At 40.5% G+C, this 22,065-nt stretch overlaps 2 protein-coding genes and 1 long non-coding RNA gene across 4 annotated transcripts in view; 1 reads left to right on the top strand and 2 right to left on the bottom strand.

Annotated features, from left to right (window-relative positions):
• Positions 1-7,523: 7,523 nt before the first annotated feature.
• On the top strand, positions 7,524-9,729 carry marcksa (myristoylated alanine-rich protein kinase C substrate a). Its single transcript, XM_020611514.1, has 2 exons — positions 7,524-7,943; positions 9,040-9,729. The coding sequence occupies exons 1-2, from the start codon at positions 7,848-7,850 to the stop codon at positions 9,727-9,729; spliced, it is 786 nt and encodes a 261-aa protein (XP_020467170.1). The 5' UTR covers positions 7,524-7,847.
• A 147-nt stretch (positions 9,730-9,876) lies between these two features.
• Positions 9,877-12,676, bottom strand: LOC109966583 (uncharacterized). Its single transcript, XR_002275797.1, has 3 exons — positions 12,607-12,676; positions 12,172-12,226; positions 9,877-11,232 (listed from the first exon to the last, which is right to left on the bottom strand). It is a non-coding gene; the product is annotated as an uncharacterized LOC109966583 (long non-coding RNA).
• Positions 12,677-15,549: 2,873 nt separating this feature from the next.
• Positions 15,550-22,065, bottom strand: part of LOC109966570 (histone deacetylase 2) — an 18,471-nt gene continuing 11,955 nt past the window's right edge. For both annotated transcript variants that reach the window (XM_020611494.1, XM_020611497.1), the window contains 4 exons: positions 21,566-21,696; positions 18,456-18,611; positions 18,312-18,369; positions 15,550-15,879 (listed from right to left, as the gene is read on the bottom strand). In XM_020611494.1, the coding sequence (XP_020467150.1) occupies positions 15,849-15,879; positions 18,312-18,369; positions 18,456-18,611; positions 21,566-21,696 (376 nt within the window). In that variant the 3' untranslated portion in view covers positions 15,550-15,848. The remainder of the gene's footprint in view (positions 15,880-18,311; positions 18,370-18,455; positions 18,612-21,565; positions 21,697-22,065) is intronic.

Below are 22,065 nucleotides of genomic sequence, written 5' to 3'. Positions count from 1 at the left end.
TGCGCATTCATGTGAGCTTGCCTGACATCCACTGGTGCCCCCACCATATTGGCAAAATGTTATATTGCCTTATGTTTATTTTCACTAAACCTTAAAAAAAAGAGATTCATGGTGCCATTATAAAAGCAGAATTTTTCAAATGCACCTGGTTTTTTGTGGCTATATTTTACCTCCTTCTGCTGCATGGTGACCAGAGGATGCAGAGAAAAAAATACCAGGCCTGAGGTTACTGCATGTCCAGGAATGTTCTTGTACAGGGACTCTGTGTTTTATCTTACCATGTCTAGTCTACAAGCAGCCGGCCTGTGAAGCCCCCTGCAGGAATGAATGACCAGCTGATCAATGCTGGATTCCCCCAGAGCACAGTACCTATTTGTTTTGACTGCTTGAGGCCAGTGTGTCTGCAACATGTGATGTGTTGCTGGTTAAGGAGCGGATTCTAACAATTCATGATGTTATTGTTACCTGTTGGAATTAATTTCACTACTTTGGGACTGTATGTGGTCATGTGGGGGAAGACTCAGCAACCACCGATTGGATTTACTGACCTTTGAGCTACTTGAAAGGGACTGATGTTTCCACTAGTCGGTGGGACTTAACGGTAAGTTTAAAAAACAAAAACACGCATGTCTGTTAATGTGTTGTTTTTGTAAGGTTAGAGAGAACTGTTGTAGGCTGAAGAAGTTACTATGTCTGCATTATGCCAGTTAAAATATCGTGTTTCTCAATTATCTGCTTTGTTTAGAGTGTTACACATCTCTTTTCCTCAGTACATATACAGTTATTTACCTATAGTATCTATGGAGGAGAAATTCAGATTAATTAATGCCGTTCCAGTTCGTTGTGCTGTCCACTTGCGACAACACTGGCAGCAGGAGTTGTGCAGGTTCATGAACTGAACTATCCTCTGATTTTTATGAAGAGGCTTTTTGGTTTTATCATTCTGAAATAATTAGACTATTTGGAGTTATGAGGAGTGCCAAGATAATCTAGGAGGTAACAATATTAAACATTAAATGGTTGAAATGAGCAAAATGAGCATGCCACGGGGACTTTAAGTAAAGCTGACACTGGCACAGAGACGCTGTCCACCGCCAAATGCCATCATCCTCGAGTTCCCAAGGTGCCATTTAGTGACACTGAAGAGCAGACTTTAGTCCAGGAAACTGATACAGCATTTAACAATTCTGTTTTAAGATAGGATTATGTCGATTTTTATTGTTCATATTTATTCGTGTAACGTTAGACTAGCTACTTGCCTGAATCAGAGCGCAACAGAAATGAATAATGGATAACAATGCTAGCTAGCTTTTAAACTAATTGTCAGAACTGGTGAGTAAAGATGCCAACAATGTCAATGGTGAACTCAATTATAATGCCAGACAAGGTGTAGCAGATAACTTATTTTTACTGAACACAATAAACAGTACACCATACAAAAGTCCAGAAAACACACTTGAGTCGATAATAGGGGTCAATGCCGGCAAACTCACACAGCCAAGAAATCCAAAGCGAGAGGTCAGAGAGGGGAGTCCGATGGTCGGTGCACAGTAAACGATCAGAATCAGGAGGGTTAGGCAATAATCAGTGGTCAAAGGCAATCCGGGGTCAGAACAGGAAATACAGACAACAAGAATAATGCTGGAAAGTCTGAACAGGAGTCTAGAACAATCTGGCAGCTTCCCACAGGGTGAGAAGCTGCTATAAACCTTTGTAAGCAGGTGTGGGTAATGTGAAGCAGGTGAAACCAATGTGGATAATCAGAAAAAGCTCCCTGGAGTCAGGGTGACCTGGGGACAGGAAGTAGTGTCAAAATAAAAGCATGAGACCGGAAGCAGTGGGACAGAATGATGACAGTAATGTAGTTCTTATTCCTGTAGTTAGAATCAGTGTCATTCTCAAAAAAAAAAAAAAGAGGAAGAAGAATCAAACAGATGGAAAGGCCGTCTGCAGAGAGCAGGGCTCTGTTCAGTGAGATGGACAAGGATTTCAATGAGCATGAACGGCTTCGTTTGTTGGAGCAGCTGGAGTATGAGGAATGGGTATGGAGAGACGCTCAAGTGAAGAAGGTGCAGGAGATGGCCATGCAGCTTCAATACCCTCAATCTGCACACACATCCTTGGAGTCATGATCCATGCTGTCTCCATGACCAGAGGCAGGGCCCTACTTTCACTGACCTCTGAGAGAGCTTATACTGTATGTACTTACAACTTCATTATTTTTCACACACTGTTAACAGAGACAGTTTTCCACCTTTTTGATGGTCATGTAAGTTTTATAACTACCTGCAAAGGGTTTAAGTTTCTATTATATAGTTCTTTAAGTATTTCATTTTTGTATTTTGACCAAAAATAAACAATACTGTTACTGTGACCACTCAGTAGTGTGTATATTCAGAGTTGGAAAGTAACCAAGTACATTTAGTAAAATGCTTAAGTACAACTTTAAGGTATCTGTACTTTACTTTCTATAAAAGTAGAATGGAAGGCAGAGCCTTTAGCTATCAAGCTCCTCTCCTGTGGAACCAGCTCCTAGTCTCAGTTCAGGAGGCAGACACCATCTCTACCATTGAGATTAGACTTAAGACATTCCTTTTTGAATAATCAGGAGAACTTAGTCGGTAGCCTCATCTGCCATTTTTGATGTAAACAAAACATTCAGTTTCTTTTATATAGTCAGACCCCTCATCCAACCCAAACAAAATATACAGGGTTATTCAAAAAGAATGAACTGATTTCATTATGCAATATTTTATTAAGGAAAAGTAATACAAAACTCCAGCCAAGTCACAAGTATTCTACTCACAATCAACTTTTATTTCCTGTCCTACAAGTGTTCATTCAATGTGGCCACAACAACGGCGATCAACTCAGTGGATTGTGATATGCTAATACACGCCTGGGAGGAATTCTCTTATCGCATTGATGTTGCCCGTGCTGCAGGTGGTGGCCACATTGAACACTTGTAAGACAGGAAATAAAAGTTGATTGTGACTTGGCTGGTTGTGACTTGGCTGCAGGTTTGTATTACTTTTCCTTAATAAAATATTGCGTAATGAAATTGGTGCATTCTTTTTGAATAACCCTGTATAACAAGGTTTATGTTAATCTAAGGCATCAACTTACAAGCAATACAGTCAATCCTATATGAGTACAACAAACACAAGCCACAAAAAGATAACATGGAGCTATATACGAAATGTGTGTGGGTGCCTGGGGACGGAAACACATTCACACTGCAGGTGTGGTCCCCATCATGTAAATCACTGAAGTTTAGGGTGACAACTTGGTTTAATGTTAGGTTAAGGTTAAGGTTAATTTAATAAGTTACATAAATCCATTGTGGATCCCCCACTATGTGAAATTGTACCAGGCATGAATTCATTAGCAAAAAATATAGCAAAGTTTGTAGACTTTCATATTCAGCCTCTAGGTAAGAATTTACCATTATACACTGCTCAAAAAATAAAGGGAACACAAGGGAAAATAAGACATTCAACTATGTAATGAACAAGGTATTTAATAAGAAGATTTCATTCATTCAGATCTAGGATGTCTTATGTCGTGTTCCCTTTATTTTTTTTAGCAGTATCCTTTAAAGACACATTAGATTTTTTAAAATTAAGATAAACTCCTTCCAAAGTATAGTTGATCAGGATTGGCTTGTTACTTTGTCATATCATTATACACAGATGTGTGCCACAGCTGGAATTGACCAGTGAGCTGAAATGAATACACCTAATGAATATCATTTCTTACCAAAAGCTATTTCTTGTTCAGTAATGATTATTATGACTAGCAATGGTTCAGCAATGGGATCACTGTCAGCCTGTGTTGTCTTTTTATGGGTAAATTTGAACATGATTTCATGACTAACAATATACACAGGAAATACCTAAATTACTATGTTAGATTTTTGTGGCTGATTGCCTCCTCGTTTGGAAGGGTACAGAAACATTATTGGATGAGATTATCTTATTTAAATACAAGACTGGACAGTATATCCTTCAGTATGGAAAAGAGTCAAGATTCTAATCAATTATTTAGATGTGACATTGTGTAAGACACCTCGGAAAGTAACTTCAACAATATTTAGGAAACCAACTGAGAAATATATAACCTGTAACTCCTGCAGTGTGATTTTATTTTGTCCGTGTGAAATGATTTATGCTGGAAACACTACTGTATCAAAAGCAGCGGTTAAATCAAGGAGCACTAGGACAACACAGTTCCCTGAGTCGGTGGCAAGAAAAATATCATTTAAAACTTTCACCAAAGCAGATTCAGTACTGTGCAGGGTTTTAAACCCTGACTGAAAAAGCTCGAGAATATTATGCCTTTCCAAAAAAGCCAGTAAGTGAGTGTAAACTATGCTCTCTAGAACCTTGAAAAGAAATGGCAGATTAGAAATAGGCCAAAAATTAGCAAGCACTGTAAGATCCAGACCTGGTTTCTTAATCAATGGCTGCACCACCGCATGTTTAAAATTCATTGGGACCAGCCCAGAGGACAAGCTACTACTAATAATAGAAAGGACAAAAGGCCCCACAGCCGGAAAAACCTTTAAAAGTCGAGGAGGAATAGCATCACTTGGAGAGCCAGAGGGATTAAAACGCCCAACAATCTCCTGGCAACTGGACAGAGACACACACTCAAACTGATCAAAAATAGCAGGGCAGGGGTGAGAAACAGAGAAAATCATAAACAGGAGCTAGAATTTGAACTCTAGTAGAAAGAACCTTGCCATTGAAGAAATGTAAAAATTTTTGACAAAGGACAGAGGAGGACTCAACACAGGCAACCCGAGGAACATTCAGAACAGAATCAATAACCTTAAACAGAACACGAGGCTTATGACAGTTCAACTGAATGATGTTAGAGAAATAATTTCTCTTAAGATTTTTCACAATTGTTTGATAACGATGCCAAGAGTCTCTTAGTATCTGAAGTGATACCTGTAATTTATCTTTTCTCCACCTGCGCTCAGCCCTGCGCAGGTGAATACACATTATTTACAAATTTGTGGATATCTAGAATGTTTTGAATCACAAAAAGGCTATATGTCCAATAGTTTACAAAATTAAAACAACAACAACAACAAAAAAACACTCAGCTCTTCATTTGTGGAGAGACCCACTCTTTGAAGTTCTGGTTTTGTTTTACTATACTGAAAGGCTTAATAGGTAGCCTAGTGTCTATTTTATTTACTCTATTACTGTATAGCTTAGGCAAATGAAGTGCAAAATGTTAACAAATGTCTATACTGAGTGATACAAATGATTTTTTTTTACCAGTTTTAAAGTTTTATTGCATTTTGTTCCTGAACTCCAGCCTGAAACCACCTCTCTGTTGGGATCAGAATTTTTTGGATTCTTACTATAAAGTTTTGAAAAATACTAAGTTTGATCCAGATCGCAACCAATGTAAACCAATTTCAGTATCCATTTTTTCGCTCTTTTGAAGAACCCATTTTCAAGAAGATCCAATCTGATGACTGAAATCTGATCAGATTACTTCTAGACAACTGGTCCAAGGCAATTCCGATTGTTTGTTTTGTATCAACAGCGGTCCAAAGATATTAAACTGTGTTGAACAACATACTCTGCTATAACTGGACACTGGTTTTCTGACCTGTCTGTCACCACTGGACACCAATAATGTCAGCCATTTGTTTCCACACATCATCTATCTTTTACGGTATTTCCTTTTAAGATGGAAACAGCACCGGCCATCTTTTCCTCCATCTTGTTTAAAATTCCTCCATGTAGAGAAGCGGGGCAGTAAACAGCTATGTGCTTTGGTTTCTGATGGCCTCACCTGGCTGTAGTTTACACCTCATCAGAGGATACTTGCATAAAGTTGAGCCTTTCTCGGATTGTCCACGTAGTGTAGCTGGGTGCTGTTTGAGCCTTCAAGCTCAGCAGAGGTGCAGTGCTGCAAAACCAGATCTCGCTCACAATGAATAGCAACAATCACGGTCCCAGCTTTCTGAATACGTATGTGTGAATGGACTGTACTGAAGACAGTGGCTGAGAGTTCCAGAAGGTGGGGGGTGGATGGGATTATACTGTCAGATATTCATTTGGGAGGTCATTAAAATAAAGTGAAGGACTGTAGTTTACATCTCAGCACAGAGCAGCCCAGCGGTGCTGTTTTTCATTATGTTCAAGATTCAAGAATCTTTATTATCATTGTCACAATGAAATTTCTTCCGGCAGCTCTCAGCTTAAAAGACATTATTTACATAAATAACACAAAAATTGTACAAATGTTCAGCTCTTCCATACTGGATGGTGGCTTCAGAAAGCTGTGGTGACCACAAAATCACGAACAAAAACAACAATAAAAAACAAAAAGCCGAGAGCCCCGAGCTGCTGCGTATATATGCACCGCCATTTTTTTTGTCATGCTTGGTAACATTTAAAAACAGCAGAGTGCAGCCCACCACTGCTGCTGCTAAACCACCTGTGTTGGCCCAGTTTCTCTCAGTGTGGCTAAGGACAGCCGACTCTGCCTGTGATGGATTTGCATTGCAAATGTCAGCTGAGGGACCTGTTTAAACACTCACAACCTTCCCCATGGGGCACATCACATGGTCATCAACAAGACTCCGCAGAGTACACTCCCACCCCCCCCAAGCCTCTACACACAATGACACAATAGGGGTTTGTTCAAGTGCTGCTTATTCAGAGTTCCTGAAACCAACCAAACCTCATCACCATCTATTAGCAGAAACTGTAGCAACTTCCAGTGCTTTACCATACCTCACTCTGAACTAGTTTTCAAAAACATTTTAATGATCACATTTTAAAGCAAGTGATACTTAAAGTGAAGGCAGACAGTATCACACTCTGTGGTCAGTTAATTAATTGTTGACATACCATTGTTACTGCCAGTGTTGATGTTCTCTCTGTTTGGCTTTTTGTTTTTGTGTCCACAGCACTGTGGATCTGACTGAATTATCTTCGGGTATATTTGTGTTGGTCCTCAGGATTATTTTGATAACTTAAATTATTTTTGTCTATTTAAATCTACACCGGGTTCTGTCACATATTCACATGTAATCTATTTGTTACAATTATAACAAAGTATTTTCCACATACAATTAATGAATTACAACAAGAGAAAAACTTCAACTAAAAAGAAATGTTTGAGTTTTGAATGCCCAGTGTCCAGGGAAATAGTGTTTCTAATTTTGGATTATTAGCTTGTAATGCATAAAAATACATATAGATCTTTTAAATTCAACTCAAGGAAGCTGATCAGACGACACTAGTTGAGTTTCATTTATTAAACATTTTATTTTGGGGGGGGGGGGGATGAAAACAATTGCAGGTAGTCTGATAGGAAGCCATACTACTTATTTAGTTAAACGTTGCCCATTTAATTGTCATTATTCTTACAAACCTTGAACGCAGCGTTACAATCTATTGTTCGCTCCCTTTCCCAAACCCCGCCCATTGTCCGAGAGGAGGTTGTGATTGGCTGAATCTCAATGCGGTGTCGTCATCGCTCGGAGCGCCCATTCATCTCTGCATTTGGGCGTTGGACTCCGCATCTTACTAGCAACAAGGGACATTTCTCCATTTTGCAGCCTGTCTACAGCGACACGGCCACCGACCTGGGATTTTATTACTTCTAATCACCTGTCAGCTTTTCCCCAGCTATTTTGAAAAATCCTCATCATTCTATCGGGATTTTGTTTTAAATTTTATCTGTGAACTTTTTCTTTGTACAGAGAGACAGAGACGGTGACAGCAACGAAGAGTTTTGCTTTTCAACAAAGAGACTTGTGGGTCTTTGTTCGTTTTTTGGATCGGTTGAGTTTCTTTGTTGGAGCGAAAAGCATGGGAGCGCAATCGTCCAAGGCAGCTGGAAAGGCTGAAACCGTGGCTGAAAGGCCCGGAGAGGCTGCTGCTACACCCAGCAAGACCAACGGACAGGTAAATGATATTTTAACATCCAGCTCTTTTCATCCATGATGGGGTACTGTGTTGTTCTGGAGGGGGGCTCCCCTCTGAGGGCGCAATCCGTGCGTAACTGTGGATAGACTGAATGGCGATCAACGGTGTTAACTGAAACAGGATGGAAATACTTATTCTCTTTTAACTCAAATTATACTTAATGAGCAACAGTTGATCAACTGATATTTCCACTGTTTACTGATAACCGAGCGGATATTTACAGGAAAATTAACACAAGCTTTTATTTCTGGGAGAAACGGGTGTTTTGGTTGAATGTTTTGTTGAAAAATCACTTAAATGTGGGATCTGACTGAAAACGCGTGTTTAATGGTCAATTAGTGAATTTCCTGCAAAAATAAATTTAAGCTTATTGCTTTTGCTTTGAATGAAGTCCCCTCTTAACCACAATATAGAAGTTAAATAAGACGACGTGCAGAACGCCAACAAAGGCGGTATGTGCTCGGAGCACCACGCCTTTTGTTACAGATGCTCGACTAGAAGGCAGAGATAGCAGCCTTTTATCGCACTGGAGGGGAGACGGAGGCTGGGAGACAGTGGTGCGTCCCCCAGGGAGAGGGAGCCTTGCGCTGCTCCTGTTTGGATTTAGGACGATTAAAAATGTCGAACCTCGTTTAGATTTTTCTGCGTTTTTAGAAAATGCATCCGAACTCTGCTTTCTGGGACTAACACTAATGACCATCTGCTGTTTTAATAAGCAGCTGCTTTGTTTTGGTGGCCCGCTGTTAAAGCGGCCGTGCACTGACCCCTGGCGATCCACACGGGGCACTGCGCTTATCTTGCTCAGGATGTGAAAGAAATCCAGAGCAAAAAGACATGGAAGCATGTAGCATTTTACCGTCTAAGGCGTGACTACTGTTGTGCGTGTGATTATTTCCATGTTCAGTGGCAGTTTGCTCTGGAAGCCTTAAAGCACAGTCCCTCCTGCAACGGGAGTCTGATTTGTCGCTGCTGATGTGGTGCTGTCTGCTGCCCCTGGTGTCAATCGGTGGCACTGTGCAGCCTGAGCCTTCAAACCGCTCTGTACATGATATTAACAGCTCATTTGTCTTTTTAGGAAAACGGCTATGTTAAAGCCAATGGAGATGCCTCTCCTGCATCAGCCGAGAACAGCAAAGAGGAGGTGCAGGCCAATGGTAGCGCCACAGCTGAGGAGGGCCCCAAGGAAGAGGCTGAGAAGACCGAGGCTGTCCCTGCTGAGAAGACTGAGGCTGCAGATGGGGAGAAGGTAGAGGCAGCATCTCCTGCTCCTGCTGAGGGAGAGGAAGGGAAGGCTGAGGACAGCGCAACACCCTCCGCCAGCAATGAGACCCCCAAGAAGAAGAAGAAAAAATTCTCCTTCAAGAAGTCATTCAAGCTCAGTGGCTTTTCCTTTAAGAAGACCAAAAAGGAGACAGGAGAAGGGGCTGAGAATGAGGCGGCGCCCGCCGCTGCGGTAGCATCCACTGAGGAGGCCGAGGCTGAGGGAACAGAGGAAGTAGCAGCTGCTAGTGAGGAGGCCAAGCCTGCTGAGGGGGAGGCCAAGCCTGCTGCAGAGCAGACTGAGGAGGTAGAGGCAAAGCCAGAGACGGCAGCAGCACCAGAAGAGAAGCCTGCTGAGGAGGCCAAGGAGGCCGTGCTTGCAGAGGAGCCAAAGGCAGAAGAGAAGCCGGCTGAGCCTGCGGCCCAGGAGGTGCCTAAAACAGAGGAGTCCACCCCAGCCCCACCAGGGGGGCTGCGAGCTGCAGCTGCCGAGGCCACTGAATAAGTCTGGAGAATGGCAAAAATTTTTAAAGGAGGAAAAAAGATAATCAAAGAACATTTTCCTGTTTGTATGTTGGAGTGACGCCAGGTCGTGGCTTTGAAGAACTTGTCTACATCCAGGGATTTTAAGGCTTTTTATTTTTTTTATTTTTTTTTTGGTTTCCATTTCCCCTTATACAAAACCCATCTTGGTCCACTGTTGCTTCCATTCTAATGGGCTAGGGAGGTGGGTGGCTTCAATATGTACACCAGATTAAATACATCCACACTCTGCCATATATTTTTTCATCAGTATTAATTTGTTGTTCTTTTAAAATTTTTATACAAATTGTAAACAAAATAGTATGGACGTGCCCATGGTATGAAGGAGATTGCCAGAGCTGTAAATGAGGGGGGGGGGTAAGGGTAGTGTATGAGAATATAAGGCCAACAGCTATACACACACACAGACCACGTACGGTTTACAACACTAAGTCATTTTTACAAAGCAACAAGAGAATCCCAGAGTTAGGTTTTTAGGAAGTCGTATAAACTCATAGGAGCGTTTCACTTCTCATTAACTGTACCAGTCAGTGACTCAGTAGAAATAAAAGTTGTATAGGCTTTATTGTTTATTGTTGGTTTTATGACCTTAATAAAAATGTAAGTATGTATAGGCGGGGTGTTTTTAACTGTGATTATTGTACAAAATGAAATCTTGATCTCCAGAAGCACATGAAGTTTGCAGGTCTTTTTTCCACCCGCTCATTTTTGTAAGATAATATACACACACATATATATACACAAAAAATCATCCAGGACTACCTTCATAAGCAATTTTGAACTCAAGATGAAAGCTGTGACAAGTCCGATGGTTAACTGTTTATATACTGTGGTATGTTTTGGATTACAGCAGGCGATGCTTTTTCAGTGGTCTTTGACAAAATTTAAGGAATCTATCAGATGCAAATGTTTGTGTAGCATCTTGTTTTTCTCTCTTTTCTTTTGTAAATACTGGAAAAGCTTTGACCAGTTTAGAAATGGAATGTAACTTTGCTTACAAATATGCTATTAAACTCCTCTGCTTCAGGTGTTCTAATTTTCTGTGAGCACACTAAAAGCAAAAATAAATGTGAATAAAACTTGAGCTGCATCTGTCATTATTTGTCTGTTTCACACTTGATTTACCAGGCTATGCGGTTTATTTGTCCTGCAGCGGCTCTTGCAACTTCAAGATAAAATCCAGGGTATAAAATATTCATTTTGGCTCATGCAATCAAATGTGTCAAAATAAAAAAGGCAGGGCAAAAGGTTGGATTGCAACCTACACTACATTACATAAAGTATATAGACCCCCAAAATGTATCTGTAACAGCTTCCACTCCTTTGGATTCAGGTTTTCCATTCCAGTTCATCCCAAAGATGCTGAATGTGGCTGAGGACCAGGCTCCAAGAAAACCATGTCACTATAGCCCTGGTTTTCCTCTTGGGGCAAAATCTGCTGACACTTCACTGGCAGAAATCTTGACTGCAAAAACCATATGCCAGAGCATTAAAAACCTCATCTGGACAGGTTTGAAGATGAGTAAAAATACCCTGCTTGGAATATTATTTTGTACCTGATATGGTTTTTTCTGCAAAAAATCCTACAAAAACAAGGTGACAGCACACCATATATCCATTCACAAACACAGCTCACAGGTGACTGATTTGGCTGGCTGTGCACAGCTGCTCAGTCAGAGTTGGACAAAGATGAACTCTGACCTGCAAGACTGCTGGAGCCATCTGGAGATCGACCCCAAAACAGGAAACATGCCTGCATTTGCCCCATCTTACAGGTCTCAGTTGAAATGAACAGAAAAGAGCAAATATTTGCAGGGCAAAAATGTGACTGCATTTTAACACCAGCTTCTCATCTGTTGACATGTGCACTGTGCCAGTCGCGACTCAGTGTACAGTTAATCTGACAGCCAGATATTTACAGAGGTTTCACTGGAAGAAGATAACATTCACTCTAATGTTGAGCAACACATCAAGACCAATGATTACCACTGGGCATAATGGTTACAAGACAGAGCAGATATGTTACCTTAACATGGTAGAAATGTTCCCCAATTAACTAAGATAAACATGTTTAAAAAAAAAAAACAAGTTCTAAATGAGTTAATCTATATCTTGAATTGGTCAGCATACAATAAACAGCAAGTTAAAGGCTTAAAACCATAGTGTGTCTACTCGAGCTAGTATCAGTCTGTTTTCAAATCAACAATCAAAACTGAAAGTGATGTTCCTACTCAAAAAAAGGAAGGTGAAAGTTTGAAATGTTCCCCATCAGAAGCAGTCTGAAAGCAGTCTCTGAACTCATTGTGCACTAGTTTGACCCTCTGGGGCCTCCAAGCTAACGCAGGAATCTCTGTTGCTGTCTGTCTGTCTGTCTGCTGTTAGCGTTTTTAAATGGTTATCTTACCTCTCAGTGCACGTCTCTGACCTGAAGCATTTCTTCTGAGCTTTTCATACGTCCTCTGCAAACATAGTCAATTTAAAAGCTCGACAATTAAAGTAACCAATAAAGTAATATTCCTGCTTTAACCTCATGTACAGACACCTGGAAATAATTGGTAGATACGTTTCAATTCGGCACACCTTAAACAAATGACAGTTGAACTTAGCACACAACTATTCAGCTTCAACCAGAGCTGCCTGTTCTGAGCTATACGTCCATCAAACCAGCATTGGCAGACGGCGTTAGGAACATTTCAACCGAGAAGTGGGATTTTATCACATTTGAGTCGTCCTCGGTGGAATTTTTGCTATGCCGATTTCACCAGAATAAAGTGTCCGTATTGGAACTATGTTATATTAGGCTTTACAGCAGATTTATATGTTAAAAACATGTATTTACGTGCGATGATGCTCACTTCTATCAATTCTACGGTATCCCTTGGGTCACATCGCCCCCGTGTGCTCTGTCATTCTTACTACGTTGCTGTCTTCGTCGTCGTCGTCGTCATCGTCTTCTTCTTCTTCTGCCAGGTTTTACGTTAGTATTGACATGCTTGATGTTGCGCATTACTGCCTCCCTTGTACAGTCGTGTGTATAGTCCAGTCGCTCTCCAAGAGCCAGACTGTTTTTGCTCTTTGATTGAATTTTTGAATTTTTTGATTTGGGTCTGCTTTCATCCTTGATCGAAAGTAGAGATGAAGTTTATCTGCAGACTAATACTGGGAAACAACAACAGCCTAGTATTACAGTGCTTGTGGGCTGTTCATTTGAGTTTTGTATTTCTCTCTCCTCATCTTGGCTGCTTGTGCTAAAGGTAACATTCAAGTCCCCAGGCTTGTTTCTAGCCATTTAATGTTTAATCTTGAAATACTATAACATATGTTCACCTCATTTTTTATCTTTACATCATGTCTAAGATGATAATTCACTGTTGTAACATTGTAGATAGGTCAAAAAACAAGGAAAAGCATGCCATGGGCCCTTTAAATTATTGACTTGGTCTTTGTGCTGCTAGTGTAATAAAACAGCCTATTTTTTGCTTTAGTGGATTTTCACTAAAGTAAAATATTGTAATTAGCCATTGAAACATGCATTTATCATAGTTTTTTTCTCATCCTGTTTTCATTTCTTTTCTCTGCTTGAGAGTGATGTGTCCTTTTTTGCAACATTACTTTCTTACAGCTTTTTCTGTGTAACCTAACATTAGAGTCTGACAGACTGCTTATATAAAAAAAAATGCACTTAATGACCATTACTGTACAGTGCACATATGCATAAACAAGCTCTCTTGAGGGCTCTTTGGTGGCTACAGGGCCCTAAGCAGGCACTTAGTATGTTTATGGCTCAGGCTGGCTCTGTGTGTAATGATACTATTAGCACTGGTTTATACTAATCCCATCCTCTACAATCCTGTAAATGCCCCTTTGATGCTCCATCTCAATACTGTTGCCACTCTTCCCTTCTCATTTTGACAGATCGATATAAATTCTATCAGGTTCTCCTTTGATTGCTTCTTTTGCTAAGTTATCTGCTTTCTTGTTTTCAGGTAAGCTTAAGTGAACTGGAACCTACATACAGTGGTGTGAAAAAGTGTTTGCCCCCTTACTGATTTCTTATCTTTTTGCATGTTTGTCACACTGTAATGTTTCAGATCGTCAAACAAATTTATATATTAGTCAAAGATAACACAAGTAAACACATCATGCAGTTTTTAAATGAAGGTTTTTATTATTAAGGGAAAACAAAATCCAAAACTATAGAGCCCTGTGTGAACAAGTGTTTGCCCCCCTGTCAAAACACTGGTTTATCGCACCTGAGTTCAATTTCTCTTGCCACACCTGTTCGCAATCAAGAAATCACTTAAATAGGACCTGCCTGACAAAGTGAAGTAGACCAAAAGATCCTCAAAAGCTAGACATCATGCCGAGATCCAAAGAAATTCAAAAACAAATGAGAAAGAGAATAATGGAGCTCTATCAGTCCGGAAAAGGTTATAAAGCCATTTCTAAAGCTTGGGGACTGCAGGCAGCAAAACAGCCCCAGACCATCCCACTACCACCACCATATTTTACTGTTGGTATGATGTTCTTTTTCTGAAATGCGGTGTTACTTTTACGCCACACATAATGGGACACACACCTTCCAAAAAGTTCAACTTTTGTCTCGTCTGTCCACAGAGTATTATCCCAAAAGTCTTGGGGATCATCAAGATGTTTTCTGGCAAAACTGAGACGAGCCTTTATGTTCTTTTTGCTCAGCAGTGGTTTTCGTCTTGGAACTCTGCCATGCAAACCATTTTTGCCCAGTCTCTTTCTTATGGTGGAGTCATGAACACTCAGCTTAACTGAGGCAAGTGAGGCCTGCAGTTCTTTGGATGTTGTTGTGGGGTCTTTTGTGACCTCTTGGATGAGTTGTCGCTGCGCTCTTGGGGTAATTTTGGTCGGCTGGCCACTCCTGGGAAGGTTCTCCACTGTTCCATGTTTTCGCCATTTGTGGATAATGGCTCTCACTGTGGTTCGCTGCAGTCCCCAAGCTTTAGAAATGGCTTTATAACCTTTTCCGGACTGATAGAGCTCCATTATTCTCTTTCTCATTTGTTTTTGAATTTCTTTGGATCTCGGCATGATGTCTAGCTTTTGAGGATCTTTTGGTCTACTTCACTTTGTCAGGCAGGTCCTATTTAAGTGATTTCTTGATTGCGAACAGGTGTGGCAAGAGAAATTGAACTCAGGTGCGATAAACCAGTGTTTTGACAGGGGGGCAAACACTTGTTCACACAGGGCTCTATAGTTTTGGATTTTGTTTTCCCTTAATAATAAAAACCTTCATTTAAAAACTGCATGATGTGTTTACTTGTGTTATCTTTGACTAATATATAAATTTGTTTGACGATCTGAAACATTACAGTGTGACAAACATGCAAAAAGATAAGAAATCAGTAAGGGGGCAAACACTTTTTCACACCACTGTAAATGTCACTTTGCAATGATCAATATTTCATAAAGCATATCTTGAAGGTTACTGGCTGTTCCTGTTTTAATACTTTTGAGTGCAGACATCGAGCTACTACACACGACTATATTGGTTGATCTCATATATTCTGTCAACTCTAAACCCATCAACACTGCAAATAATGAAGCAGTAAATACATTCAGTCTGACGTTCTTTTGCTTATTTCTGCTTGATCACTAGAAAATACAGCTGTCAACCCAATGTCCTTTGTTAGTGGATTCTTTGACCCATCAGTGACAATCTGGATATATGTGTACTTCGCTATCCATAAAATATTACAAAGCTCTGAGCTACAAGTGCCACTAATCAAGTAACACATTACCAAGGAGGTAGTATAAAAAGTTTTATTGACAAATGTAGAATATCAAAAATTTAAACATGAAATCTCTTGAGGTTCATCTACAACAAGTCAATGTTTCCTTCAGAAGCTCAAGCACATTGGAGTCAAATGGTTCAGAGGGTATGGACATGGTATAGCAATTTCAAGTAGTGGATTCCAGAAATCCACTGACATGCTACACAGAGAGATGCTTACAATTAACAAGAAATGTACAAGTAGAAAATGGAGACTTGTAATAAATATAATGCTTCGGACAGCAATTCAGTGAAAAGTTGGCTCCTTGAACAATTCAGGCACTGCTGGTCTGCTCAGTCTTCACACTGGCAAAAAAAAACAAAAAAAAGAGAGTTTGCATCTTCATAAGGTGACCATAACACCGTCTCTTGTCATAGACTAGAGGGAACTAAAGAGAACCATTCAACTAAATACTTCTGCAGTTTCAATTATACAAACAATCTGACTATGTCTAAGGCTGTGGTCACACCTATTGATGTCAATAACAAGCAGTAACTGACCCTCCAACCTAATATCATCTGTTCAAAGTAACTACATGAAGCTAGAATTGTAGGAAGGAGTCCTGTTCAGTATTGGAATACAAGGCATTCAGACAGTGGGTGAATCCCAATTCCCTTATTTTATTGTTCTTCAGTCTTTGATCCTCTCAGACCAGAAATGAAATTTTCAAAACTCCTTGTTCAACCTCCATCATCCAGTCACTTTTGCACATCATATAAACAATGTCTCATTGTTCTTAACAAATTTTCATTCATGATAATAATTATGTACAAGTGTCTGTTTCCTGCTTTATTGGTTGCTAATGTCATGCTGATAAAACAACCAGTCATTAGTTCATAGCAGATGTCATAACATGCAAAATGGATGAACTGCTGTAGTTGTCTTAAATGTGTCCTGAATTGTTGAATTTCTCTCAGGTCAATCTTGACTTTCACTAATGAAGTGAAATGTGTGAAGTGCTAGATCAACCAAAGATGAACCAGTTCTCTACTGTAAAATAGCTCAGAGGTGCATCTCATGAACCTTCAATTGACAAGCATAGCACAGTGTTATCATTTCTGACAATGGACAAGAAAATGAACAACTGCCAAGAAGAAGAAGAGTAGGGCTGCATGATGGAAGGGTAGGGAGGCAAGACATAGGAAGGGAGAACAGAGGTCAAGGACATCAGTACGTTCCAAATGAAATAAGGGCCCACATTTTTGGACCACGGTTTGAATCGTGACTGGGGCTAGTCAAATGCTGACGATTCTGTCTAAGGGGCATTTCCTGTGTTTACATTTCTAATGTCTTTTACTTTGTGCTATAAAACACTTTCTTTTCTGTATCAGAATGACAGTAAAAGCTAAGTAAATGTGAATATGTCCAATCTTTTGCCATCAATCTCCCGCACAGACTAATGTGAAACTTTGTACTGTTCAAATTGATACATGCCATAAAACCTGAGGCATAGCTGACATATGAAAATCCTTCCAGAGAACACTGTTATATTGACAACATGATTAACATTCTGACCACCATGTTCATAAATGATGACACAAACACTTGTCATTCTGATGCCACTGACATTAGTATTAGATCCATGCATCACCGCATCACCATCTACAAAAACAGCTTGTATGTCTGAATTCACAGCAATTAGCTTCTTTTCAGCTCTGGCATTTGTTGAATATTATAATTGATTCTCTCCTGTCAGGCATCCTTCCAGCATCATTAAAAACTAGTTTTAGGGCCTCTTCTGAAAAAGAAAAACCTGGACACCTCAGTCTTAAGTAACAACAGACCCATCTCAAATCTTCCCTTTGTAATAATATTATTGAGAAAGTAGTTTTTAACCAAATCAGTCACTTCTTGCATACAAATGATATCCTTGATAGTTTTCAATCAGGTTTCCAATCATACCATAGCACTGAAACTACTCTTATAAAGGTTTTAAATGACATTTGCCTGAATAATGACTGGGGGAACTTAATCTTGATGTTATTAGATCTTAGTGCAGCATTTGACACTGTGGATCATGGATTACTTATAGATAGATGCACTGTAATTGTAATATTTAATGTTTTATCTGTATATGCATTTTAATATTTTATCCATCTATGTGCATTGTGTTAGGCACTTTGAATTGCCATCGTGTATCAAAATATGCTATAAAAATAAACTTGCCTTGGCATAAGTATTTACTGTGAGAGATAAACTAAAGATTTTGAGTAACATGCTTTTACAGGTGATCTACTGTGTAGTGCTGTTTGTACAAACTGTTTGGAGAAATGCTCTGACTGCACCAAAGCAACACAAAAACTCAAACATTTTTCATAGGTTTCTCTCTTCTCACTGTTTCTCCTTGTAATTTTTTCTTGCGTCTTACATGGGCGGGACTAAGACACAAGGAAAAGACAAGTGAGGGAAACGTGGATGCAGTTAGGGGAACTGGAATTCACCAAGTGTCGTTCCAAAAACAACAAACTGGGCAGCATAATTCTGTAACAGCACTGACTGCCAGTACATGTAGAGAAACCTGACAATGAGCTTACACACTATAGTAAGTTAAATGCTTTAAAATCTGTGTCTACATGCAGCAGGTCACTTATTTGGACTTGTAGATTTGACTGACACTACTTGATATTTCCTTTCATCCAGTTGCTGTGCTGTCACAGAAATACAAGTGTCTGCACTTGTCATGCACACAGAAATGTGTCAAGTTGTTGGACAGATATTAATTAGAAAGACTAATCACCTTTTTGAGTCAGTCTTCTCACCGCTGCTGTCCTTTGCTTTCTCTTCCTCTTTTATCTCTGGGACAGGGTTGAGAACAAATAAAGAACATTTTTACTGGTATAGAAAAACGCGGTCACTTGCTTTCCTCACTGAGAGTACCCACCACTCTTCTTCTCATCTCCTTCTTTCTTGTCTTCGTCGACTCTGGGCCTTTTCATTCCCTTCTTGTGATTGGCCACGTTCCTCCTGCCACCCTCCCCCTCATCCTCAGAGTCAGAGAACTCTTCGTCACAGGCTATCCTCTTGTCTGTGGCACGAACTGCAACCACACAACCAGACATTCAGATTAGTGACACAACAGGTGCCCGACAGGAGCATCAAACCTACAACCAATGACTGCTTGACAGTTCTGTTGTTAAATCCAACTGCTGGGTAGAAGAGCAGGAATACATCATCAGCTTGGGGAGTTCTCTCATTTTGTACATTCACTATCAACACTGAGGACAGCACTGATCACTCAACTGCTAAGTACGGTTCAATTCAAAGTCATTACACCCTTAACTGGTGAGATGCAAGGCCAGATTATGGACCAGGCAAGTGGGGCCCCAGGGCCTCTGACTGCCAGCCACATTGGAAAGACAAACACACCATCCCAAGGCTGAGGTCTTCGTTGGCACATGGTCATGTTCTGAGACTTTGAGGGCCACATCTGAAGATCTGAGGCTATAGGGCATAACCTATCAGAGCCTCAAGAAGCCTCAGGCCAAGCTTGGGATCCCTGGCAGCCTGATGCTTTCCCAGACAAGGCCTGAGGTTTTCAGAGGTCCTGGTGACAAGGACAAGACCTGCTTTGTCATTGAGTCATGTCCTGAGGCTTTCTGGGGGACTCAGAATGGAAGGGACCTCAGAAAGCCTCAGGTCAGATCTGAGGGCACCTGACAGTCTGGGGTTTCCCTAGACTCCTGAAAAACAGAGGCTACGGGTCATCACCTATGGCACTGGGGATGAAGCTGAGGCTTTCTTAGACACTGAATTGTATTCTGAGGCTTTCTGAGGACCTTAGAATGGAAAGGGCCTCAGACAACCTCAGGCCACATCTTAAGGGTCCTCTTAAGCTCTAGAGCATGACAAATGTTTTTGGCCATGCCTGGAAGCTCACACAGGCTCTGGAAAGCACAGGAAAAGGGTGAGTGAGAAAATATAACCATCATCTCTAGTCAGCGGTTACTATGCAGATTTAGATACAGATAGGATAAGAGGAGATAACAGACAGATGGACAAACAGAAAGTAAGAGAGTGTGGATATAAAGAGATTTATGGAGTTTGCAAAAAACATTTTGGAAACTTGTAGTTCCATTTAACAGCAATCAGACTTTCTACAAAAGGCTTTTTAAAGGCTATTTTTTTCTTTCACAAGTGATGTTGGCTTGCTACGTAAAGGACATCTGGTAGGGTCTTTAAAATGCAGGTGTGACTGTGTTTGACATCAAGTCAACATACAACCATTATACTCTGCTGGAGTGCTTAATTTCAATCTCACTACTTGCAGCTGAAGGCCTATTTAAAAAGTACAGTATATCACAGAAGTGAGAACATGTTATGGCAAAAATTGTCTTATCAGGATTCGGTAAATGCAAAATGAAACTTTATACCAATTCTGGAGGTTGATGCGCATTTATTCCTGCAGGAAGGCGAGAACTCTCACAGAAGCGTCAAACACTACAGTGTGAAGGAGAAGCTCTCTGAGCAGAGAGCTTCACTTCCTTTTATACATAGATATGAGTGTTGCTTGTAGTTTTAGTCTGTTAAGGTCATACAGTATGTAGGTTTAAGGAAATGTCTGTCACACAGGAAAGAAGCTGTCTGGTTCAGCATCCATACAAGGACGTGCTTTTCACTGAAGACACTTTGACACAGAAGTTTGTCTGGTTTCACAAGCACACAAATAACTATATAAAAAAACCTGCATAGTAACAATCAGTATTTTAATAAGGCAATATATTAATAAGGACAGTTTTCCATCACATTACACCCCCTCACATTTTCTAAATATTTAAGTATATCTTTTCATGTGACAACACTGAAGAAATGACACTTGGCTACAAAGTAAAGTAGTGAGTATACAGCTTGTGTAACAGTGTAAATGTGCTTTCCCCTCAAAATAACGCAACACACAGCCATTAATGTCTAAACTGCTGGCAACAAAAGTGAGTACACCCCTAAGTGATAATGGCCAAATGGGGCCCAAAGTGTCAATATTTTGTGTGGCCACCATTATTTTCCAGCACTGCCTTAACCCTCTTGGGCATAGAGTTCAGCAGAGCTCTATGTAGTTGTAGTAAGACAGAATAGAGGGAAATAAGAGTAGTGAGGTTAAAGGGGGCTGAGGTCAAGAAGGTGCAGGAGTTTAAGTTTGGGGTCAACAGTCCAGTGTGATGGGGAGTGTAGGAAAGAGGTGAAAGCGGGTTGGAGTGGGTGGAGAAAGGTGTCAGGAGTGTTGTGTGACAGAAGAGTGGCAGCAAGAATCAAAGGAAAGGTGTACAAGACAGTAGTGAGACCAGCTATGCTGTAGCAGTGAGGAAAAGACAAGAGGCAGAGATGGAGGTAGCAGAGATGAGGATGTTGAGGTTCTCTTTAGGAGTGACCAGGATGGACAGGATTAGGAATGAGCACATCAGAGGAACAGCTCAGGTCGACTGTTTTGGGGACAAGGTCAGAGAGGCCAGACTGAGATGATTTGGACATGTGCAGAGGAGGGATAGTGGTTATATTGGTAGAAGGATGTTGGAGATGGAGCTGCCAGGCAAGAGGTCAAGAGGAAGGCCAAAGAGGAGATATATGGATGTGCTAAAAGAGGACATGAAGTTAATTGGGGTGAGAGTAGAGGATGCCAAGGATAGAGTTAGGTGGAAACAGATGATTCGCTGTGGCGAACCCTAACGGGAACAGCCGAAAGTAGAAGATTGATATTGATGTGATGATACAATTTCTTGAGCCTCAGTTCTGATAAACCTACTGATAGTGTTAAACAAACAAGCTAATATTCTGTATGTGGAATCAGTTCTATTACTGGGGTTCTCAGTGTTGGTGGTACAGTTCTTTGGGGAATGCAATTAGGAGTAAAATGTCACTCATCTATTTTAAGAGTAAGCAAAAACCAGTCTTTGTTATAACAAGAGACTGACATGCATATGACAGCAATAACTGTAGATATACCGACCCATTTTTAGAGTATGTATCAAAAGGATGTGGGGAAATGGAGGGATGTCTTACTGGACAAGCGTTTATCGGGATCCTCTGTATCCTCGTCAACGGTGTCGTCTGGGACGGCGTCCTCTGGAATGGCCTGCATCTGAACTCCAGGAGCGTGAGGCAGCATCCGCAGGTTCTCAAAAAGCCGTTGCCTGAACAGTAACAGATACAAAGCTGATGCATTCAGGTACCTCTGGAGCACTTTAAATAACTGATCATCCAACAAACAAATATTTGTTCCATCTACTTCTGAGGTGCTGTGACAGCAGTCTATGATGTTGCTAATGTAGAAAAAGAGGTTTATTAATTTACTGAGTCAGCCGTTACACCCCAGTGAAATGTGATGAAAACTGTTGATCAGGTTTGTGAGACTGCATCTGCAATTTACTACCTAAATGATTCACCTGCAAAAAATTTTGTTCATGCTGTCTGGTTGCTTACACACACCATTCTCAGAGTAGCTGAGATGACAGTGTCACAGTAGCCAAACATTTTAGCCACACAGGGATATTTAATGATAG

This window comes from Monopterus albus, unplaced genomic scaffold, assembly GCF_001952655.1.
Source record: "Monopterus albus unplaced genomic scaffold, M_albus_1.0 scaffold114.1, whole genome shotgun sequence".
NCBI lineage: Eukaryota > Metazoa > Chordata > Actinopteri > Synbranchiformes > Synbranchidae > Monopterus > Monopterus albus.
Note: the sequence above shows the minus strand (reverse complement) of the source record. Positions and strands in the feature narration are given on the sequence as shown.